General features: G+C 42.4%; 1 protein-coding gene across 6 annotated transcripts in view; it reads right to left on the reverse strand.

The window, feature by feature from the left end:
• LOC138756923 (dynactin subunit 1-like) overlaps positions 1 to 25,786 on the reverse strand; it is a 145,952-nt gene that overhangs the window by 31,418 nt on the left and 88,748 nt on the right. For all 6 annotated transcript variants that reach the window (XM_069923345.1, XM_069923343.1, XM_069923342.1 and 3 more), the window contains 3 exons: positions 24,976 to 25,180; positions 4,608 to 4,686; positions 3,964 to 4,123 (listed from right to left, as the gene is read on the reverse strand). In XM_069923345.1, the coding sequence (XP_069779446.1) occupies positions 3,964 to 4,123; positions 4,608 to 4,686; positions 24,976 to 25,180 (444 nt within the window). The remainder of the gene's footprint in view (positions 1 to 3,963; positions 4,124 to 4,607; positions 4,687 to 24,975; positions 25,181 to 25,786) is intronic.

Raw genomic sequence — 25,786 nt, forward strand, 5'->3', positions numbered from 1 at the left:
GGTTAGATATTCAATCTCAGATGAACAGTGTAGTGTTAAATTTCAGTGGGCCACTACCCACACTTACCATCCCCTGCGCTAGTTACTGCGGTCTGTCTGCATTAAAGATCAAAGCTCCTTCTCTTTTCAGTGATTTATCCCCTGAGTGTCAGCCGATTACCACTAAGAGCCGTTCTTACAGCAAAGAGTTTATCAAAGCCGAGACCCAGAGATTGCTTAGAGGGAGTAATTGAACCTTGTAAGAGTCCATGGCGAGCCCAAGTGGTAGTTGTGAAAAATCACACTAAGAAACGACTGGCTATTGACTATAGCCAGACAATCAACCGTTACACTAACCTGGATGCCTACCCCCTGCCACGCATCTATGAAATGATTAATCAGATAGTGCAATACAATATCGACCTCAAAGTAGCTTATCACCAAATCCCCATTAAGAAAAGGGAACGGCCCTATACGGCTTTTGAGGCTGATGGGTGGGGGGGGGGTTATACCAGTTTAAAAGGGTACCTTTTGGGGTCACTAATGGTGTGTCCATGTTTCAGAGGGAAATGGATAAGATTGTTAGGACGTACGAGTTACAGGGTACGTTCCCCTATCTGGATAATGTCACTATCTGTGGGAAAACACAGACTGAGCACGACAACAACTTAAAGAAATGTTTAGCAACAGCTAAAGAACTCAACCTTACATTTAACAAGGGCAAATGTGTGTTCAACGCGACAGAGCTACCCATTCTGGGCTACATTGTCCGTAAGGGCGAAATCCGTCCCGACCTGGAAAGAATTGGCCCCCTTAAGAAGTTACCACCCCCAGACTCAGCAAAAGCCCTTAAAAGGTGTATGGGATTCTTTTCCTACTACTGCAAATGGGTTCGGGACTACGCCACGAAGGCACCCCTCTGTTTGACACTAAATCTTTTCCTCTCTCTCCAATGGCCTTGAAGGCTTTCGAGAGAATTAAAGCTGATATTGCCAAAGCTGCACTCTCGTCCATTGACGAGGACGTCCCATTCCAAGTGGAAACTGATGGTTCAGATTGTGCCTTGGCAGGAACCCTTAATCAAAAGGGCAGACCTGTGGCATTCTTCTCCCTCACGTTACGCAGACCTGAACTTAAACAACCTGCCATTGAGAAAGAACCTCAGGCTATTATTGAAGTTGTTCGCTACTGGAGCTTAGGAATTTGGGGATATGGGGAGAAAGCAGGTAGGTGGAGTTAGGTCATAAATTAGATCAGCCATGATCTTATTGAATGGAGGAGCAGGCTTGATGGGCCATTTTTGGCCTCCTCCTGTTCCTACTTCCTATGTTCCCATGTTCCTTGGAGACACTTTCTAACCGGCAGAAAATTTACTCTTGTCACTGATCAGAAATCTGTAGCCTACATGTTCAGTACTAAACACAAAAGTAAAATCAAGAACAATAAGATGGCACGCTGGGGAATAGAACTCTCAACTTATAATTATGAGATCCAGTACAGACCGGGCAGGTAAACGATCCCTCTGACGCATGGTCACGATCTGCTGCTGGTGTTCAGCTGGAGGGGCTAAAAGAGATCCATAGCAGAGTGTGCCACCCAGGGTTCATGAGGTTCTTCCACTACATAAGGGCTAACAACCTTCCTTACTCTCTGGAAGAAGTCAGGAAACTGACTAAAAGCTGTCCTGTTTGCGCAGAATGCAAACCGCAATACGTCAAAGCTCCGGAGGCCAGTCTCATCAAGGCAACTCAACCTTTTGAGAGGATTAGCTTAAATTTTAAAGGGCCGTTACCTTCCAACAACAAAAATGTATATTTCCTTACTGTAATTGACGAATATTCCAGGTTTCCCTTTGCGAAACCCTGCCCTGACGTCTCGTCAGCATCTGTCGTTAAGTCACGACAGAATTTTCAGCATTTTTGGTTTTCCCAATTACATTCATACCGATAGGGGCTCAGCATTCATGAGCGCTGAACTGCGGCGAGCGCTGCTATGGAAGGGGATTGCCACCAGCCGTACCACGAGCTACAACCCACAGGGCAATGGGCAGGTTGAAAGGGCTAATGCTACAGTCTGGAAGACTGTTAATCTTCCTTTAAAAACACATGGTTACCCTGTTACCCGGTGGCAGGAGGTGCTGCCTGAGGAACTACATTCTATTTGGTCTTTATTGTGTCCTGCAACAAATCAAACACCTCATGAAAGTATGTTTGCCTTTCCTAGGAAATCAGGAACTGTGATGGACTGGCCAACCTGTTTATCTGAGCCTGGAACCGTGCTGCTGAACAGCCACGCTCAGGCGCATAAAACAGACCCCCTCGTCCAACCAGTTCAGCTACTCCATTCTAACCCCAACTATGGCCATGTTAAATTCCCAGACAGGAGTACTGACACTGTACCCCTAAGAAATCTGGCCCCGCCTGGTTCGCCCCTTCCTCACACCCCTACTCAGAGTGAGCCTGAGAGATTGGGCTCACCCCACCCCCCACCAGCCTGTGACCCCTAGTAAGCTTTCAGATGGCCATGCTGAGGCTCCACTGCCTCAAGCTGGTGATTCTGGAGCGGGTCCAGAAGTCAGTCCTTCCCACACTACAGACCCAGGAACTGTACCAGTTCCCAAGGTTGCAAAGGAGCCCCCTATGTTGAGACGAATCACCAGAATTCGTAAACAACCTGATAGGCTGACATATTCATAAAACATCTCATTATATTTCCATTGCTTGCTCGATACTGGCGTACTTTAGAGTATCTCAAGGCCAAACATGGTATCCATATATCACTTGCTTCAGTCTTTCCTAGCAGCTGTCCTTTTAATTTTAACCCTTTTTCTGCCGTGGGGAGACTGTGGTGAATGTCTGCCAAGCTGCCTGTCTCCCCTCTGGCGAGCCGTGCTGTACTAACATTGGCTGTGGATTATCTCTACTGTTAAGGACATTCCCTTTGGGTATAACTGTGTATGGACCTATTGTCTTTCATTATTGTACCATTAGTTTCTGCTAATAAAAGCTATGATTATTGTTTGACCACATGTCTTTGTCTACTTCAACAACTGGCACTTCAGACACCTTGAGAGGGTCGGGGGGGGGACACCTTGAGGGGGTCGAGGGGGCGACATGTAGAGGGGTGGGGGGAGTGACACGTAGAGGGGGTGACACGTAGAGGGGGGACACGTAGCGGGGGTGCGGGCAACACATAGAAGGGGTCGGGGCGACACACTGAAGGGAGGTCGGGTGCGTGACACAATGAGGGGGGCAGGGGTGACACGCTGAGGGGGTCGGCAAAGGTGACACGCTGAGGGGGTCGGGAAGGGCAACACGATGAGGGGTTCAGAGGTATCATGTTGAGGGGATCAGGGGGTGTCATGTTGAGGGGGGTCAGGGATGAGGGGTTAGGGGCGACAGGTTGAGGGGTTAGTGGGTGACAGATTGAAGGGGTTTGGGGTGACAGATTGAGGGGGACAGTGGGTGAGGTGTTGAGGGGGGTTGGGATCAGGGGGCGATAGTTTGAGGGGGGTCAGTAGTGACACCTTGAGAGGGTCAGGGACAAGATGTTGAGGGGGTCACCCATAAGGGGGTCAGGGGTGAGGTGGTCACAGGGCAAGGGGTCAGGGGCAACAGATTAAGAGGACAGTGAGTGAGGGGGTCAGGAGGCGATAGGTTGAGGGCGTTCAGGGCCGACAGGCTGGGAGGGTCAGGGGTAAGATGGTCTCGGGGCAAATGGTCAGGGGCGAAAGATTAAGGGATTTGATGGGTGAGGCACTGAGGGGGGTCAGGGATGAGGAGTCAGGGGCAACAGATTGAGGGGGTTCGGGGCAACAGATTGAGGTGCTCAGTGGGCGAGGCATTGAGGGGTGTCAGGGGTGAGGGGGTCAGGGAGCGACAGGTTGAGAGGTCAGTGGGCAACAGATTGAGAGGATTCAGGGCAACAGGTTGAGGGAATTCAGGGATGATGTGTTGAGGGGTTGGGGGCTCGGAGCCTGCACACCTGCTCCTTTAGTTCGTCGATGGTGGCCTCGGCCTGCTGCACCTCGGCCTGCAGCTTCTCCCTCTGCAGACGCAGCCCATCCATCTCGGCTGTCTTCCGCTCCATCACCTTCTGCAGTTTGCTGTGTTCCTGCTTCTCCGAGGCCGACAGGTCCCGCATCCTGTAGTAGAGCAGCTGTCAGTCAGGGCAGGCCCTGCCTACACCCCGCCCACATCTAGATGTCAGTTAGTGCAGGCCCCGCCTACCCCCTGCCCTTACACAGCTGTCAGTCAGCTTGGGCCCCACCCACACCCTCCCAATGTCCCGCCCTCACCCAGCTGTCAGTCAGGGCAGGCCCCGCCCTCACCCAGGTCAGTCAGGGCAGGCCCCGCCCTCACCCAGCTGTCAGTCAGGGCAGGCCCCGTCCTCACCCAGCTGTCAGTCAGAATAGGCTCAGCCTACATCCTGCGCTACCCCCACCCTCACCTGGCAGTCAGGAGTTGGGGGTAAGTGGGTGGGTTCCTACGGAGTGGGGGTGGGGATTGGTTTCCATGGGGTCAGGGTGGGGGGGGGGGGGGTTTTGTTAGGGAGGCGCATGGAGTGGTGATTGGTGCTGGGTTCCCAAAGGAAGGAGGTGGGGGTTGAGGGGGTGCGATGACACTGACCTGACCAGCGCTTCCTTCAGCCGACCGTTCTGCTCCTCCAGTTGCTTCAGTTGGTAACTGGAGGCTGCTCCGTCTGTGCCTGGAACATATGGTCAGTGAGTTGCAACATGGCCTCTCGACTCCTGAACTCAATCCCTCTATTAATGAAGTCCAGTATCCCATAGGCCTTTTTAACTATCCCATCAACCTGTGCGGCGACCTTGAGGGATGTCTGGATTTGGACCCCAAGGTCCCTCTGTTCATCCACACCCTAAAGTAATCGACCATTAACTCTGTACTCAGCCTTCTGGTTTGTCCATCCAAAATGCATCACCTCACACTTATCCGGATTGAAATCCACCTGCCACTTTTCTGCCCATCTCTGCATTGTCTGTATCCTCTTCTAACCTTCGACAACTTCCAGCTCCATCCACAACTCCTACAACATTTGTATCACCTGCACACTTAGTGACTCATCCTTTCTCCAAATGTTCACAGATCCTATCTTTAAGAATCCTCTCCGATAGTTGACACCCCACTGACGTAAGACTCACTAGTGTTAGGTCTGCTTTGTTCATGAATGAGTGAGACAAACACCAGGCTGAGTCGAAATCAGGGTTCTTTGTTCTTTATTACCGGATTGTAACACTTGCGACCAACCATGTTAGTCGGAGAATGCATTCTGCCGTTATCAGCAAAATGGTGATTTTTTATACCCTTGGATATGTGCTTAGAACATCATCATATCATTACTTGTCCAATGACTAAAACTGTTGCTATCCTTTCCCTGCTAGCTTCCTGCCTCTCAATCCATCAATGTCTCTCTTATCTTGTAAGTACAAGGATGCATTCACATCTTGTTACTGCCCCGTACATTCCCATCTCATGATGTTTTACCTAACAGGAGTACAAGGACACCTCCCCTTCTTGTTACAGCCTTGTACAGGGTAACTCCCTACACATTCCCATCTCATGATGTTTTACCTTACAATAGTCTAGAATTCCCAGGATTCTCCCTATTACCTTTGTTAAACAATGGGATGACATTGTTATATAGAAACATATAGGATTATGAAGGGTATGGATAGGATAGATGTAGGAAGGTTTTTTGAGCTGGCCGGGGAAACTAAAACGAGAGGACACAGTCTCAAGATTCGGGGGAGTAGATTTAGGACAGAGATGAGGAAAAATAGTTTTTCCCAGAGAGTAGTGAATGTTTTGAATTCTCTAACCAGGGAAGTGGTTGCGGCTGCTTCATTAAACATATTTAAAATTCGGTTAGATAAATTTTAACATGATAGAGGAATTAGGGGATATGGGGAGAAGGCAGGTAGGTGGAGTTAGGTCATAAATTAGATCAGCCATGATCATAGTGAATGGCGGAGCAGGCTCAATGGGCCATTTTTGGCCTACTCGTGTTCCTACTTCCTATATTCCTATGTTCCTATTGTCCATTCTCCAATCCTCCGACACCTCCCCTGTGGTCAAAGAGGATTCAAAGATCATAGCTGGAGGAATCACGTGATGGAGTAGTGGCCGGTCGGGGAACTCCAGACCTCTCCGGAAAAGTTTTAAAAAAACACAGAAAACACAAAGGCACAAACACAAAAATTAAAATAAAGTGAAAGTAAAGGTGGGAAGAAAATGGCAGCGAAGAAAGAAAAGTCGAAAGCAACGGGAAGAAGAGAAGAAGAAAAACATTGGAAGAATAAGGTGAAGGCCTTACCTGTCAGAGGAGGCCCACTGTGGAGAGAGAAGCCCGCTCCCTAAGGTCAGTCGAAGTCCCGAGCTCGGGACTACAAAAATGGCTCGCGGAGCCAAGCAAAAGTGCGCAACCGCGCATGACAAAAAAAAACACTAACGGGAGGAGGGACCAGCTGAGGAGTCGATCTCCACAGCTGAGGATGACAGCTACAACACAACAACAAGAAGAGAACATAGAAAACAACGAGAACAAGAAAGAAGAGAGTAAAAAGAAATCAAAGAAACAACAGATGGTCAACCCAGAGGAAGAAGAAGAAGAAGAAGAAGAACACAGAGAAATGGAAGAAGAAGGGAAGGGCAAGACAATGGATTTTTTTTAAAGAATATATGGAATCAGTAAAAGAATGGCAATCACAAGAATTCAGTGAAATAAAAAGAAGAATTAAAAGTACAGAAGAAAAAATGAATAGATTAGAGATGGTCATGTCAGATATAGGAAAAAGAATGGACAAGGTGGAAGAATGAGAAACAGCCGTAGAAATGGAAGTAGAGGTCTTCAAAGAGAAATTGGAAGAATCTAATAAAAAAGTTAAAGAGACATAAGAGCTGTTAGCTCAGAAGATAGATATAATGGAAAACTATAATAGAAGAAATAATATAAAGATAGTGGGCCTTAAGGAAGATGAAGAAGGCAAGAATATGAGAGAATTTATAAAAGATTGGATCCCCCGGGTCCTAGGAAGACCAGAATTACAGGAAGAAATGGAATAGAAAGGGCACATAGAACATTACCCCGAAACCACAGCCACAACAAAAACCAAGATCCATTTTAGTAAAACTCCTAAGATATACAACGAGAGAAAATATATTGGAGAAAGCAATGAAGAAAATAAGAGAAGACAAAAAGCCACTGGAATACAAAGGTCAAAATTTTTTTTTCTATCCAGACATAAGTTTTGAACTCCTGAAGAAGAGAAAGGAGTTTAATACAGCAAAAGTGATCCTATGGAAAAAAGGATATAAATTTATGCTAAAGTACCCAGCGGTACTTAAAATAGTTATTCCAGGGCAGCAAAACAGACTATTCTCGGATCCGGACGAAGCACGAAAATTTGCAGAACAACTACAAAGCAAGCAGAGAGATGAAGACACGTAATGAGAGTAAAAATGACCACGAACTATATGTATGTGTGTATAATATATATAGGTGTGTATGTACATATGTGTGTACATGAGTGTATCCGTATTTAGAGGAAAATATATAGAGTATAGATAAGAATTAATAAGGGAATGAAAGGGAACAGAGGAAGTAAGGAGGGAATTAAAAGAGTGACCTTTGTTATTTATGAAATTTGAAATCTTTTCTGGGGGGGCTGGGTGGGGAGGAGTTACGGTCACTGCAAAATCAGTTGACGCTTGCGAGTGAATTCGCAAATCCAAATGGAGAGGGGAGATGTGGTTGCCCGACAAGGGATAAAAGGCAACTCAGGAGGGGGAGGGGAGAATGGGGTTAAAGAAATTTTAGATAGGAGAATAAGGGAAATGTTTGATGTTTTAGAAATGTTGTCTTATAAAGTGTTCAAAACAAGAAAGCTGAAATGGATAAGAAGGAAAGGTGATGATGGAGAAATGGAAAGGGAAGATAAACAAAGTATGAAATGGCTATGTTGAACTATATGACTTTAAATATTAACGGAATACATAACCAAATCAAAAGGAAGAAACTGCTAAATTTAATGAAAAAAGAAAAAATTGATATAGCATTCGTGCAATAAACACACTTAACTGAAATGGAGCACAAGAAATTAAAGAGAGATTGGATAGGACATGTAACAACAGCGTCATATAATTCAAAAGCTAGAGGAGTAGCTATATTAATCAGTAAAAATGTACCAATTAAAATAGAAGAGGAAATAATAGATCCAGCAGGGAGATATGTAATGATAAAATGTCAGATATATTCGGAGTTTTGGAATTTACTCAATGTATATTCACCTAATGAAGAAGATCAAAAATTTATGCAAGATATTTTTTTGAAGATAGCAGACACGCAAGGGAACATACTAATAGGAGGGGATTTCAACCTTAATTTGGATTCAAACATGGATAAAACTGGGAAAAAAATTAACAGAAAGAACAAAGTAACCAAATTTAAAATTAAATCGATGCAAGAAATGCAACTTTTGGATATATGGAGGAAACAACACCCAAAGGAAAAGGAAAATTCATATTATTCGGGTAGACATAAAACATACTCAAGAATGAGGGAGTCACGTGATGGAGTAGTGGCCGGACGGTGAACTCCAGCCCTCTCCAGAAAAGTCGGAAAAAACAAAGGAAAACACAAAGGCACAGAAATAAAAGTTAAAGAAAAGTGAGTATAAAGGTGCAAAGAAGATGGCGACGAAAAAAGAAAAGTCGAAATCAATGGTAAGAAGAGAGGAAGAGAAGACAACGGAAGATGAAGGAAAAGGCCTTACCTGCTCGAAGAGGCCCGCGGTGGAGAGAGAAACCCGCTCCCTCAGGTCGGTAGAATCCGGACTACAAAAATGGCTCGCTGAGCCGAGTAAAAGTGCGCAACCGCGCATGCGCGAGGAGTCGCGCATGCGCAGTGCGCATTAAAAAAAACACACCGACGGGAGGCGGGACCAGCTGGGGAGTCGATCTCCACAGCCGGCAACGACAGCTGCAGAACACCTGCAGCAAGAGGAGAACATAGAAGACAACGAAAACAAGAAAGAAGAGAAGAAAAGGGCAACAAAGAAGCAGCAGGTGGCCAACCCAGAGGAAGAGGAAGAGTACAGTGAAATAGAAGAAGGGAAAGGCAAGACAAAGGATATACTTTCTCTTATTAAAGAATACATGGAGTCATTTAAAGAATGGCAAGCGCAAGAATTTGATGATTTAAGAAGAAGAATAAACAATACAGAAGAGAAAATGAATAAAATAGATATGACTTTATCAGAAATGGGAAAAAGAATGGACAAGGTGCAGGAACGAGAAGCAGCAGTAGAAATGGAGGTAGAGGACTTAAAAAAGAAATTAGAGGAATCTAATAAAAAAGTTAAAGAGACACAAGAACTGTTAGCTCAGAAAATAGATATAATGGAAAATTATAACAGAAGAAATAACATAAAGATAGTGGGCCTTAAGGAAGATGAAGAAGGCAAGAATATGAGAGAGTTTATAAAAGATTGGATCCCCAGGATCCTAGGATGTCCAGAACTACAGCAAGAAATGGAAATAGAAAGGGCACATAGAGCATTGGCCTTTAAACCACAATCACAACAAAAGCCAAGATCTGTTTTAGTAAAATTCCTAAGATATACTACAAGAGAAAAGGTACTGGAGAAGACAATGGAAAAAGTAAGAGGGGGCAACAAACCACTGGAGTATAAAGGGCAAAAAATCTTCATTTATCCAGATATAAGTTTTGAACTCCTAAAGAAGAGAAAGGAGTTCAATACAGCAAAGGCGATTTTATGGAAGAAAGGGTATAAATTTATACTAAAGCATCCAGCGGTATTGAAAATATTTATTCCAGGACAACAAAACAGACTATTCTCGGATCCAGAAGAAGCACGAAAATTTGCAGAACAATTACAAAAATAGACTGCGGGATGAAGACGTGTAATAAGAGTAAAAATGACCACGATCTATATGTATGTGGGTTAAGAGGTATATGTGTGTATATGTATAATGTGCATACGTGAATCTATCTGTATTTAGAGGAAAATATAGATAGTATAGACAAGAATTAATAAGGGAAGGAAATGGAATAGAGGGAATAAGGAGGGAACTAAAAGAGTGACCTTTGTTAAATATGAAAAGTGGAATCTTTTCTGGGGGGGCTGGGTGGGGAGGAGTTACGATCACTGCAAAATCAGCTGACGCTTGCGAGTGAATTCGCAAACCCAAATGGAGAGGGGAGATGTGGTTGTCCGACAAGGGATAAAGGACAACTCAGGAAGGGAAGGGGAGATTGGGGCTAAAGAAGTTTTAAATAGGAGAATAAAGAAAATGTTTGATGTTTTAGAAATGTTGTCTTATAAAGAGTTTAAAATAAGAAAACAGAAATGGAAAAGGAGGAAAGGTAATGATGGAAAAACAGAAAGGGAAGATAAACAAAGTATAAAATGGCTACGTTGAACTATATGACTTTGAATATTAATGGAATACATAACCAAATTAAAAGGAAGAAACTGCTAAATTTACTGAAAAAAGAAAAAAATTGATATAGCATTCGTGCAAGAAACACACTTAACTTAATTGGAGCACAAGAAATTAAAGAGAGATTGGGTAGGACATGTAACAGCAGCATCGTATAATTCAAAAGCAAGAGGAGTGGCTATATTAATTAGTAAAAATGTGCCATTTAAAATAGAAGAGGAAATAATAGATCCAGCAGGGAGATATGTAATGATAAAATGTCAGATATGTTCGGAATTTTGGAATCTACTCAATGTATATTCACCTAACGAAGAAGATCAAAAGTTTATGCAAGATATCTTTTTGAAGGTAGCAGATACGCAAGGGAACATATTAATAGGAGGGGATTTCAACCTGAATTTGGATTCAAATATGGACAAAACTTGGAAAAAAATTAACAGAAAGAACAAAGTAACCAAATTTATAATTAAATCGATGGAAGAAATGCAACTTTTGGATATATGGAGGAAACAACACCCAAAGGAAAAGGAATATTCATATTACTCGGCTAGACATAAAACATACTCAAGAATAGACCTATTTTTGTTATCAGCTCGTATGCAAGATAGAGTAAGAAAAACAGAATATAAAGCTAGAATATTATTGGACCATTCACCCTTAATATTGACAGAAAAGTTAGAGGACATCCCTCCAAGAATGTATAGATGGAGATTAAACCCCATGTTACTTAAAAGACAAATAAAAATGTATTTTGAAATAAATATGGAATCAGTGGAAGATAAGTTTAAACTATGGGATGCAATGAAAGCATTCATTAGAGGGCAAATAATAAGTTATGTAACCAAGATGAAGAAGGACTATAATCAGGAAACAGAGCAGTTGGAAAGGGAAAGAGTTAATATAGAAAAAGAATTAGCAATGAAGAAAGATACAACTAAAAGAAGAGAATTGGCGGATAAAAAAATAAAATATGAAACACTACAAACATTTTAGGTGGAGAAGAATATAATGAAGACAAAACAGAAATATTATGAACTAGGTGAAAAAACGCACAAAATTCTAGCATGGCAGCTTAAGACAGAACAAGCTAAGAAAATGGTATTGGCATCAAGGAAAAAAGACAAACAAATTACATATAATCCAAAAGAAATTAAGGAAAACTTTAGAGAATTCTATGAACAATTATACCAAACTGAAAACAAAGGGAAAGAAGGGAAAATAGATGAATTTCTGACTAAAATTGAACTACCAAAACTACAAATAGAGGAACAAAATAAATTAACAGAGCCATTTGGAATAGTAGAAATACAAGAGATAATAAAAAAATTACCAAATAATAAGACACCAGGAGAGGATGGATTCCCAATAGAATTCTACAAAACATTTAAAGACTTATTAATTCCGCCCCTCCTGGATGTAATCAAGCAGATTGATGGAACACAAAGCTTACCAGATTCATGTAAAACAGCAATAATTACAGTAATACTAAAACAAGGGAAAGATCCACTCTTACCAGCGTCATATAGACCAATATCTTTACTAAACACAGATTATAAGATAATAGCTAAACTATTAGCAAACAGATTAGCAGAGCATGTACCGAAAATGGTAAATTTAGACCAAACTGGATTTATCAAAAAAAGACGCACAACAGACAATATTTGTAAATTTATTAACTTCATTCATGCAGTAGAAGGAAATAAAGCACCTGCTGTAGCAGTTGCTTTAGATGCAGAGAAGGCCTTTGACAGAGTAGAATGGAATTATTTGTTCAAAGTATTGCAAAAATTCAGTTTACCGGAGAAGTATATTAATTGGATTAAAGCATTATATAAGGGACCGTTTGCGAAAGTGACAGTAAATGGACATGTATCAAAGCAATTTAACTTAAGCAGGTCAACGCGGCAGGGATGCCCACTATCACCTTTATTGTTTGCATTAGCTATAGAACCACTAGCAGAATTAATAAGAATAGATAATAATATAAAAGGAATAAAAATAAAAGACAAGGAATATAAAATCAGTCTATTTGCGGATGATGTGATAGTGTACTTAACAGAACCAGAACTATCAATAAAAGAATTATATAAGAAATTGAAGGAATATGGAGAAGTGTCGGGTTACAAGATAAACGTAAATAAAAGTGAAGCAATGCCTATGAATAATGCGGACTTCTCAAAATTTAAGAAGGAATCTCCATTTAGATGGCAAATGCAGGCAATAAGATACCTAGGTGTACAAATAAACAAAAATCTCGGCCAACTATATAAGCTCAATTATTGAAAAAATTACAGGACGATTTAGAGCATTGGAAAGATTTACCACTAACACTAATAGGAAGGATAAACTGTATTAAAATGAACATTTTTCCAAGGATATTATACTTATTTCAGGCATTGCCAATACAACTGACAGAAAAATTCTTCAAAGAGTTAAAGAAAATAATAAGGAAATTTTTATGGAAAGGGGGGAAACCGAGGATAGCACTAGATAAATTAACAGAATGGTATAAACAAGGAGGCTTACAACTGCCAAACTTTAAAAATTATTATAGAGCCACACAATTAAGATACCTATCAGATTTTTATCAAACAAGGGAAAAGCCAGATTGGACGAGATTAGAATTAGATAAAATAGGGGAAAAGATACCTGAACACATATTATATAAATGGGATGAAAAATTGGTACAACATAGAACTTCTCCAGTATTACATCATCTCCTCAATATTTGGAAGAAGATTCATGTAGAAAGAAATAAAACAAATTATCAATTACCAAAACTAATATTGACGCAAAATAAGTTACTCCCTTTTACAATAGATAACCTTTCATTTAGAGAATGGGAAAAAAAAGGGATTAAAAGAATAGAAAATTGTTTTTCAGGAAATAGATTATTATCCTTTGAACAAATGAGAGATAGTACAATATAACTGGAGATACAGCGCTGGCATATTACCAATTGAGATCCTACTTGAAGGATAAATTAGGAAGCAGTTTGAGTTTGCCAGAGGGAAGTAACCTTGAATATGTGATTACAGATACAATGTTAATCAAAAGATTTATAACAAATATGTATATTAAACTGCAAGAAAAGGAAAATGAGGAAACAAATGGTAAAACTAAACAAAAATGGGAACAAGATTTAAATATAAAGATAAAAAAGGAAACATGGGAGAAATTATGTTCTGGAACGATGAGAAATACAATAAATACGAGGCTACGTATGATACAATATAACTGGTTACACAGACTATACATTACACCTCAAAAGTTAAATAAATGGGACCCAACAGTATCTGATAGATGTTTTCGATGTAATAAAGAAATGGGAACAACAATTCATGCAATCTGGACATGTGAGAAAGTAGAAAAATTTTGGGAAGATCTCAATCAGATATTAAATAAAATAACAGAAAACAATATACCAAAGAATCCAGAGATCTTTCTCCTAAGTAACATAAAGAACAAAGAATTTGGAATTGATTTGGAGGATGCACAAAAAAGATTTGTTAAGGTGGCTCTAGCCGTAGCAAAAAGGTGTATTATGTCAATCTGGAAATTGGAAGATAATCTAAAAATACAACAATGGTATATAGAAATGAATAAATGTATTCCATTGGAAAAAATTACATATAGTTTAAGAAATAATATTGAAATATTCGAACAAATATGGGAGCCTTACATTAAATACAATAGCGAAAACCTACCGGGGACAATCATTACCTAAGTTGATGGAAGGAGACGGAAAGAAAAGAATGGACTCAGTAGAATTTCTGGTGTATTTTTGTTGAATGACAACATTGTCTGACTGGTTTAATGTAACCTAGATTGTATAACTTAAATGGATGGGAGGTGGGGGGGGGGGTGGGGGGGATGGGTTGGGAGGAGGGAGGGGGGGGAGAAAATGTCACTGTATATGTGTGAAAAGGAAAAAGTGTGTATCATGGCTAATGTGATTTATGGTGTGAAAAATAAAAAATAAAAAAAAACCATACTCAAGAATAGACCTATTCCTGTTATCAGCTCGTATGCAAGATAGAGTAAGAAAAACAGAATATAAAGCTAGAATATTATCGGACCATTCACCCTTAATATTGACAGAAAAGTTAGAGGACATCCCTCCCAGAATGTATAGATGGAGATTAAACCCCATGTTACTTAAAAGACAAATAAAAATGTATTTTGAAATAAATATGGAATCAGTGGAAGATAAGTTTATACTATGGGATGCAATGAAAGCGTTCATTAGAAGGCAAATAATAAGTTATGTAACCAAGATGAAAAAGGACTATAATCAGGAAACAGAGCAGTTAGAAAGGGAAATAGTAAATATAGAAAAAGAATTAGCAATGAAGGAAGATACAACTAAAAGAAGAGAATTGGCAGATAAAAAAATAAAATATGAAACACTACAAACATATAAGATGGAGAAGAACATAATGAAGACAAAACAGAAATATTATGAACTAGGTGAAAAAAACGCATAAAATTCTAGCATGGCAGCTTAAGACAGAACAAGCTAAGAAAATGGTATTGGCATCAAGGAAAAAAGACAAACAAATTACATATAATCCAACGGAGATTAATGAAAACTTCAGAGAATTCTATGAACAATTATACCAAACTGAAAACGAAGGGAAAGAAGGGAAAATAGATGAATTTTTAACTAAAATTGAACTACCAAAATTACAAATAGAGGAACAAAATAAATTAACAGAACCATTTGAAATAGTAGAAATACAAGAGATAATAAAAAAACTACCAAATAATAAAACACCAGGAGAGGATGGATTCCCAATAGAATTCTATAAAACATTTAAAGATTTATTAATTCCTCCCCTCCTGGAAGTAATCAACCAGAATGATAAAACACAAAGCTTACCAGATTCATGCAAAACAGCAATAATTACAGTAATACCAAAGACAGGGAAAGACCCACTCGCACCACTCGCACACATAATCTGTGTTAAGTAAAGATATTGGTCTATAAGGTAATAGCTAAACTATTAACAAATAGATTAGCCGACTATGTACCAAAAATAGTAAATCTAGACCAAACTGGATTTATTAAAAAAAGATGAACATCAGACAATATTTGGAAATTTATTAACTTAATTCATGCAGTAGAAGGAAATAAAGCTCCAACAGTAGCGATGGCTTTAGACGCAGAGAAGGCCTTTGACAGAGTAGAATGGAATTATTTATTCAAAGTACTACAAAAATCCAGTTTACCAGAGAAATATATTAATTGGATTAAAGCATTATATAAGGGGCCATTGGCGAAAGTGACAATAAATGGATATATATCAAAACAATTTAAATTAAGCAGATCAACAAGGCAGGGATGCCCACTATCTCCCTTATTGTTCGCGTTAGCTATAGAACCACTAGCAGAACTGATAAGAACAGAAAATAAAATAAAAGGGATAAAAATAAAACACAAGGAATATAAAATCAGTTTATTTGCAGATGACGTTATAGTATACTTAACAGAACCAGAAATATCAATAAAAGAATTACATAAGAAATTGAAGGAATATGGAGAAGTGTCGGGATATAAGATTAATGCAAATAAAAGTGAAGCAATGCCAATGAATAATGCGGATTTCTCAAAATTTAAGAAAGAATCACCATTCAGATGGCAAATGCAAGCAATACGATACCTAGGTATACAAATAAATAAAAACCTTGGCCATCTATATAGACTCAATTATTATTCACTAATGAAAAAAATTACAGGACAACTTAGAGCATTGGAAAGACTTACCATTGACACTAATAGGAAGGATAAACTGTATTCAAATGAACATTTTCCCAAGGATACAATACCTATTTCAGGCATTGCCAATACAACTGACAGAGAAATTCTTCAAGGAGTTAAAGAAAATAATAAGGAAATTTTTATGGAGAGGGGGGAAACCGAGGATAGCACTAGATAAATTAACAGAATGGTATAAACAAGGAGGCTTACAACTGCCAAACTTTAAAATTATTATAGAGCCGCACAATTAAGATACCTATCAGATTTTTATCAAACAAAGGAAAAGCCAGATTGGACTAGATTAGAACTAGATAAAATAGGGGAGAAGATACCCGAACATATATTATATAAATGGGATGAAAAATTGGTACAACGTAGGAATTCTCCAGTATTACATCATCTGCTCAATATTTGGAAGAAGATTCATGTAGAAAGGAATAAAACAATTACCAACTACCAAAACTAATACTGGCACAAAATCAGCTAATCCCTTTTACAATAGATAACCTTTCCTTTAGAGAATGGGAGAAAAAAGGGATCAAAAGAATAGAAAATTGTTTTTCAGGAAATAAATTATTATCCTTTGAACAAATGAAGGATAAATACAATATAACTCAAGATACAGTGTTGGCATACTACCAACTGAGATCCTACTTGAAGGACAAATTGGGAAGCAGTCTGAGGTTACCAGAGGGAAGTAACTTTGAATATGTGATTACAGATACAATGATAATCAAAAGATTTATAACAAATATGTATATTAAACTGCAAGAAAAGGAGAATGAGGAAACAAATGGTAAAACTAAACAAAAATGGGAACAAGATTTAAATATAAAGATAAAGAAGGAAACATGGGAGAAGTTATGCTCTGGAACTATGAGAAATACAATAAATACGAGGTTACGTATGATACAATATAACTGGATACACAGGCTATACATTACACCTCAAAAGTTAAATAAATGGGACCCAACAGTATCTGACAGATGTTTTTGTTGTAAAAAAGAAATGGGAACAACAATTCATGCAATCTGGACGTGTGAGAAAGTGGAAAAATTTTGGGAAGATCTCAACCAGATATTAAATAAAATTACAGAAAGCAATATACCAAAAAACCCAGAGATCTTCCTCCTAAGTAACATAAAAAACAAAGAATTTGGACTTGATTTGGATGGTGCACAAAAAAGATTTGTTAGGATAGCCCTAGCTGTAGCAAAAAAATGTATTATGTCAGCCTGGAAATTAGAAGATAACTTGAGAATACAACAATGGTATATAGAAATGAATAAATGTATTCCATTAGATAAAATAACATATAATTTAAGAAATAATATTACAATATTTGAACAAATATGGGAGCCATACATGAAACACAATAGAGAAAACCTACCGGGGACATCTACCACCTAAAATGACAGAAGGAGAAGGGAATGAAAAGAATTGACTCAGTGGAACTTCTTGATTGTTTTTATTGAGTGACAACATTGTTTGACGGGTTTAATGTATCTTAGATTTTGAATTTAAAATGAATGGGAGGGGAGGTAGGGAGGGTGGGATGGGAAGAGTGAGGGGGGGAGAAAATGACACTGTATATATTTGAGAAGGAAAATGTATGTATCTTGATCAATGTGGTTTATAGTGTGAAAAGTAAAAAATTAAAAAAAAAAGATCATAGCTACTGCCCCAGCTCTCTCTTCCCACAGCATCCTGGGGTAGATCGTGCACAGTTCTGGGGACCTATAATGTTTTTAAGAAGATCCAACACTTTTTCTTCCTTAATCTCAACATGCCCTTCCACCAGCCAAGTCTCTGTACTGGCCCCATCCACACTGACTTTAGCAAGGTTATTGGCAAGTTCCCATACAGTCCACTGGTTTAAAACATCAGATCCCATGGATCCATGCTGAGCTGGACAATGGGTACAGAATTGGTTTCGGAGAGGTGGGGGGGGGGGTGTGGTGAGATGGTGTAGGAAGAGGACATGCAATTCCACCTCTCCCCAGCTGAATAATTAATACCCGAAATTTAGAGATAGTTAAATACTTAAAACATGTTCTGAAGAAGTTTCAAATGCTATATGTCATGATGAGATGGTATTTCCTTGCTGTAATTGTTATGTTATGTTATGTTATAAAAAGACATAATGAAAGGAACCAAGGCTCAAGCTGCAAAAAGAACATGGTTTCAAAGAGCTGAACGTGCTCAAGAATTGAGGCCTGCCTCTTCGAGGGCTCCATGGGGGTCGAGCTGAACGTGCAGAAGAATTGAGGCCTGCCTCTTCGAGGGCTCCACGGGGGTCGTGCTGAAGAATTGAGGCCTGCCTCTTCGAGGGCTCCACGGGGGTCGTGCTGAAGAATTGAGGCCTGCCTCTTCGAGGGCTCCACGGGGGTCGTGCTGAAGAATTGAGGCCTGCCTCTTCGAGGGCTCCACGGGGGTTGAGCTGAACATGCTGAAGAATTGAGGCCTGCCTCTTCGAGGGCTCCACGGGGGTCGTGCTGAAGAATTGAGGCCTGCCTCTTCGAGGGCTCCACGGGGGTTGAGCTGAACATGCTGAAGAATTGAGGCCTGCCTCTTCGAGGGCTCCACGGGGGTTGAGCTGAACATGCTGAAGAATTGAGGCCTGCCTCTTCGAGGACTCCATGGGGGTCAACTCTGGAGCTGCCGAAGCCTCAACGGATAACTCAGGCCACAGTTGCAATTACAACGGCACCCTCTTTGCGTCCTACTACGCAAGATGGTGTCACCACAGTAAGTCATTGCTTGGAGAAGGTGGGGGGTGGGGGGGAATGCAGGCATGACTCCGATCGCATGATGTGGGCCCTCATGGAGGCAAGGGCTTTGTTCCCGACCGCGGTTGCAAGAGCATCAGACCAGCCGGCGACGTGCTGAGCTCGAGTGCAGAGGTAAAGGATCTGCGCTTCCAGGCCCTGGCTGATTTGGCCATGCTTGGAGATTCGCCCTGTTTGGGAGGGAGTTCGAACCCATAGTCGTGTGGCTCGGGCCGAAGTGGTGGAATCAGAAGAAGATGAAGAAGAATTACTACAGACACTCGAAGATGAAGAGGCAGCAATACTCCATGCTGCCAGAATCATACAAGGTAGGCCTCAAAAATCTCCAAGATTCCAGAGACTTCAATCTCTCACTTTACAAACCTTTTAAACTGTGCAGGGTGGAGGAAGACACTACCCTGTCTGTCTCAGAAGAATTTATGCATCGGTTGAATAATATGGCAACTCAAGTTACGTAGGGATTCAAGGATAATAAGTTTCAATTGATTGAACTGAGAGGAGAAATGTCATTAATTAAACAAGATGTAGCCAAATGATTGCGAGCAGTTAACGTGGCGCAGGATGAATTTAAAGAAATTCAGCAGGCTTTTAATGATTGGAATGATAAAGTGGAACAATATACTGAGAGAATGGATTATCTGGAACATTGTGTTACGGGATGGGATGTCCAAAAGTGAGAATTTTTGATGGGGAGGTGAGTGGTGGGGGTGGATTGTTTACTCAGATCGTAGGTCTGTGACCAGTGGAGTGCCACAGGGATCAGTGGTTTGTCACTTTCGCCACAGGTGAGATGCCAGAAGATTGGAGGTCAGTCCACAGAACACTACAGCACAGTCCAGGCTGTGCTGACCCATGTAGTAAACCTTCCCTACCCTGTAACCCTCTATTTTCTTCCATCCATGTCTCTTAAATGCCCTCAATGTTTCAGCCTCCACCACCATCCCTGGCAAGGCAGTCCAGGCCCCCACATCTCTGTCTCCCCTAAACTTTCCTCCCTTCACTTTGTACACATCCTCTGGTGAATCTGATCCCACCCTGGGAAACAGGCGCTGGCCGTCCTCATACTCTTGCAGACCCCTATTAAGTCTCCTCTCATCCTTCATCACTTGAAAGAGAAAAGCTCTAACTGTCAACCTTGCCTCATTAGACTTATTTCCAAATCCAGGTAACATCCTGGTAAATCTCCTCTGCCCCCTCTCCACATGAGGTGACCCGAATGAACGCAATACACTAAGAGTGGTCCCACTAGAGATTTGTAGAGTTGCAACATGACCTCTCTACTCTTGAACTCAAATCAACACAGAACATAGAAATCTACACCATGATAGAGGCCCTTGCGCCCACAGTGTTGTACCAACCTAATAACCTACTCTAATAACTGCCTAGAATTTCCCTGGTGCACACCGTTCATTTTTTTCAGCTCCATGCACCTATCTAATAGTATCTATAAAAAATCCAATTGTCCCAGCCTCCACCAGCGTTGCCAGCAGCACATTCCATGCACCCACCACTCTCTGTGTGGAAAAACTTGTCAACTGTGCTCTCTTTGGCATGACAGGATGAGAGGCAATTCAGAAGTGTACAAGATTCAGAAGGGCACAGATCAGGTAGACAGCCAGCACATTTTTGGGGCAACAATAGCAAATATCAGAGAACGTCTGCTGAAGGTGAGTAGAGGAAGGTTTTGGGGAGATGTTAGAGATACAGAGTTGTGGATGTCTGGAATGCATTGCCGGGGTGGTAGTGGAGGTTGGTAATTGGGAACTTCCAAAGACTTTCAGACAGGCACCTGGATGTCAGAAAAATAAAGGTGGGGGGGGGGGGGTGGGGGGATTAGATTGTTGTAGAATATGTTTATATAGGTGAGCACCACATTGTGAGCTGAAGGATCTGTGCTGTAATGTTCTGTGAGCAGTGGTACATTTTGTGCAAGGTCATTTTCATATTGTAAAAAGTGAATGTTTTTTTAAATTATAGAAAGCAAAAAAGGTGGTCCCAAGTGAACACAGGTCTCCAGGAAGACGAGGAGGGGGAATTAATATTGGGTGATATGGAAATGGTTGAGTCATTAAACGATAATTTTGTGGGAGTTCACTGTGGAGAACATGGCAGAGAGAGATGTGATGGGTGGTCGCGACCTCAGTATATACTCGCAGTCACTAATGTGGCAATACTGAGCAAACTTGTGGGCCTAGGGGTAGGTAAGTCCCCTGGTCCCAATGGAAAGCATCCCCATGAGCTGAAAGAAATGGGGGAAGTTTCCGTAAGAGAGTTTTTGATAATTTACCAAAATTCTCTGGGCAGGTCCTGGTGTGCTAGAAGACAGCAAATATTATGCCACTGTTTAAAAATAGATCTAGGCAAAACACAGGAAAAGTTGGCTAGTTAGCTAAATATCTGTAGTCAGGAAAATGCTTGGTTATCATTCAGTAAGAGGTGGCAAGGCATCTAAATAGAAACTGTTACATCGGGGATTCAGGAAGGGAAGGTCAGGCTTTACAAACTTGAGAGTTGCGAATGATACAGGTGGGATGTTGGTTAGTTGCATTTCCAGGTGTTCGAGAAGGTGCCGCATAAAAGACTTATACAGAAGATCAGGATACATAGAGTTGGGGGAGATGTATTAGCGTGGATGGAGATTGGTTAGCTAATAGAAAGCAGAGAGTTGGAGTACAGGGGTGTTTTTCTGGTTGGCAATTGGTGGGAAGTGGGGTGCCGCTGGGATCGGTGCTGGGCCCACAACTGTTCACGATATATAATGACGATCTGGAAGAGGTGACTGAATGTAGGGCATCTAAGGCTATGAGGTGGGATTGGGTGATTGGGATTAGGTGGGGGAAGGTGTTTGGCATGGACTCGAAGGGCCAAACTGGCCTGTTTCTGTGCTGCAATGGTTATATGATTATATGATGACGATCTGGAAGAGGTGACCGAATGTAGGGCATCTAAGGCTATGAGGTGGGATTGGGTGTTTGGGATTAGGTGGGGGAAGGTGTTTGGCATGGACTCAAAGGGCCAAACTGGCCTGTTTCTGTGCGGTAATGGTTATATGGTTATATGATGACGATCTGGAAGAGGTGACCGAATGTAGGGCATCTAAGGCTATGAGGTGGGATTGGGTGATTGGGATTAGGTGAGGGAAGGTGTTTGGCATGGACTCGAAGGGCCAAACTGGCCTGTTTCTGTGCTGTAATGGTTATATGGTTATATGATGACGATCTGGAAGAGGTGACCGAATGTACGGCATCTAAGGCTATGAGGTGGGATTGGGTGATTGGGATTAGGTGGGGGAAGGTGTTTGGCATGGACTGGAAGGGCCAAACTGGCCTGTTTCTGTGCGGTAATGGTTATATGGTTATATGATGACGATCTGGAAGAGGTGACCGAATGTAGGGCATCTAAGGCTATGAGGTGGGATTGGGTGATTGGGATTAGGTGGGGGAAGGTGTTTGGCATGGACTGGAAGGGCCAAACTGGCCTGTTTCTGTGCTGTAATGGTTATATGGTTATATGATGACGATCTGGAAGAGGTGACCGAATGTAGGACATCTAAGGCTATGAGGTGGGATTGGGTGATTGGGATTAGGTGGGGGAAGGTGTTTGGCATGGACTCGAAGGGCCAAACTGGCCTGTTTCTGTGCGGTAATGGTTATATGGTTATATGATGACGATCTGGAAGAGGTGACCGAATGTAGGGCATCTAAGGCTATGAGGTGGGATTGGGTGATTGGGATTAGGTGGGGGAAGGTGTTTGGCATGGACTCGAAGGGCCAAACTGACCTGTTTCTGTGCGGTAATGGTTATATGATGACGATCTGGAAGAGGTGACCGAATGTAGGGCATCTAAGGCTATGAGGTGGGATTGGGTGATTGGGATTAGGTGGGGGAAGGTGTTTGGCATGGACTCGAAGGGCCAAACTGACCTGTTTCTGTGAGGTAATGGTTATATGGTTATATGATGACGATCTGGAAGAGGTGACCGAATGTAGGGCATCTAAATTTGCTGATGACACTAAACTGAGTGGAAAAGCAAGTAGAGGTTGCGGAGAGTCTGCAGTAAGATGCAGACGGGTTAAGTGAGGGGGCAAGGGTCTGCCAGATGGAGGACTATGTTGGCAAATGTGAGGTTATCCACTTTGGAAGAGAAAAAATAATTGAAAATCATGTGGTGAAGTTCTCTATACTGAGCTGCTATAGACATCAGTGTCTTTCTTTGGCTTGACTTCGCGGTCGAAGATTTATGGAGGGGTATGTCCACGTCTGCTGCAGGCTCGTTGGTGACTGACAAGTCTGGTGTGGGCACGGTTGCAGTGGTGGCAAGGGAAAATTGGTGGGTTGGGTGTTGGGTTTTTCCTCCTTTGTCTTGTGTCAGTGAGGTGGGCTCTGCGGTCTTCTTCAAAGGAAGTTGCTGCCCGCCGAACTGTGAGGTGCCAAGATGCACAGTTTGAGGCGAGATCAGCCCACTGGCAGTGGTTAAAATGGCAGGCACCAAGAGATTTCTTTAAACAGTCCTTGTACCTCTTCTTTGGTACACCTCTGTCTCAGTGGCCAGTGGAGAGCTCGCCAAAGAACACGATCTTGGGATGGCGATGGTCCTCCATTCTGGAGATGTGACCCACCCAGCGCAGTTGGGTCTTCAGCAGCGTGGATTCGATGGTTGCGGACTCTGCCAGCTCGAGTACTTCGATGTTGGCGATGAAGTCACTCCAATGAATGTTGAGAATGGAGCGGAGACGGCGCTGATGGAAGTGTTCTAGGTGCCGTAGGTGATGCTGGTAGAGGACCTATGAATTAGAGCCGAACAGGAGCTTGGTTATGACAACAGCTCTGTACACACTGATCTTTGTGTGTTTCTTCAGGTGGTTGTTTTTCCAGACTCTTTTGTGTAGTCTTCCAAAGGCGCTATTTGCCTTGGCGAGTCTGTTGTCTATCTCATTGTCGATCCTTGCATCCGATGAAATGGTGCAGCCAAGGAAGGTAAACTGGTTGACCGTTTTGAGTTCTGCGTGCCCAATGGAGATGAGCAGGAAAGGGCTTTGGCAAATACTAGAGCGCCTCGGATGTCCCTCCAAGACATCAGCGTACACATTGTGGAATCACTGTGCATGTTGTTGAGTTGATGTATATGCGAGGAAGTCGATGTACACACTGTGGAGTCTAGTGCAAGACTGACACTTCCAGGCTTGCATGCTGGGCTTATATATATCATGGCTTCTGTCACATGGACAGGAAGTGAAGTCATAGGTGACATCATCAGCTCAGACAAAAACCTGCATTGGATGCAGGTCAATTTCCCACACCATGTCCGCCATTTTGGGAGCTGGTTCGCTTGCTGATAAATGAGTCACCAGAATCATCTCATTATTTAACTGGTGAAAGTTTCTTGCGTACCGTTGTTCAGAGGGACTTGGGAGTGCTTTTGCATGAACTGCAAAAAGTTGGTTAGCAGGTGCAGCCTGCTATCAAGAAGGTGAATGGAATGTTGGTCTTCATTACTAGAGGGATTGAATTTAAGATCAGGGAGGTTCTGCTGCCACCGTTCAGGTTGCACCTGGAGTACTGCGTGCAGTTCTGGTCGCCAGCAGTTTCTTTCTGGAGAAAAGGGGGTTAGTCTATGAGGAGAGATAGAGTCGTCTGGGACTGTTCTCGCTGAAATTTAGACGAATGAGAGGGGATCTTATAGAAACACATAAAATTATGGCAGAAGTAGATAAGCTAGAGGTAATTCTGTCTCGCCAGCAGGAAAAAGAATCTCAGGGTTGTATGTGATGTCATGTATGTCCTGACAGCAAATCTGAGAGTTATTTCCACTGGGAGGTGAGACTAGAACTAGAGAACAGAGCCTCAAAATCCAGGGAGAAATTTTGCCCACTCCGTCCTGACACCCCCCCCCCCCCCCACCTACTCCCCATGTCACCCATTGCTCCATCCCATCATTGAGACCCCTGCCCGGCCCATTCCTTACCCTTCTCCTCGATCTCGTGTTTGAGGATCTCCAGGTCCATGGTCAGCTCATCCACCCGCTCCTTCAGGCCATCCACCTCCTGCTGCAGGGATTCTGCCCGCTCTTCTGCCATCTCCTTGTCTAGGGTGGCCATCTCAATGGCATCTGCTGTGTCCGCCATCTCTTCCATGTAGTGGTCTCGGGCCTCCAGAGCTTCCTTTGCTTCCTGCAGCCAAGGAGCCAACTCTCAGCACTGGCCCGTCCACCCTTCCCCCAGGCCACGGTGACCCTCTCCCCTCCCATCTCCCCTCTTCCCAGGCATCCCACTCCCTCCTGGGCCCCGACCCCCTTGACCTGGCCTCCCCTCTCCCTCCCCCCACCTTCTCATTTCCTCGGTCCACTTCCCCCACCTCCCCCTCCCCCTGACTGCCCCTCCCCACCCACCTCCCACTGTCTCCCCTCCCCCTTCTCCCTGGACCCATCCTCCTGGGACCCTTCTCCCTCCTTGGCACCACCACACTCTCCTCCTGGAATCCCCCCAGGACTCGTCTCCCTGTTCCTTAGGTCCCCCTTCATCTGGGCCCTCCCCATGGGCCCCCCTTCCGCCCCCCCCCCAGTCCCCCTCCATCCTAGATGAAGGGATAACTGATAGAGGTGTATGTATCATGAGAGGGATTGATGGGGTGGAGAGTTAGGTGAAATAGAAAAGAGTAAATGTAGGTCGGCTTTTTCCACTGAGGGCAGTGAGATACAAACCAGAGGACTTGGGTTAAGGTGAAAGGGGAAAAGTTTTGGGGTTAAGTGAAGGGGAACTTCTTCACACAGAGAGGGG

This window comes from Narcine bancroftii, chromosome 3 (genome assembly GCF_036971445.1).
Source record: "Narcine bancroftii isolate sNarBan1 chromosome 3, sNarBan1.hap1, whole genome shotgun sequence".
Taxonomy (NCBI): Eukaryota; Metazoa; Chordata; class Chondrichthyes; order Torpediniformes; family Narcinidae; genus Narcine; species Narcine bancroftii.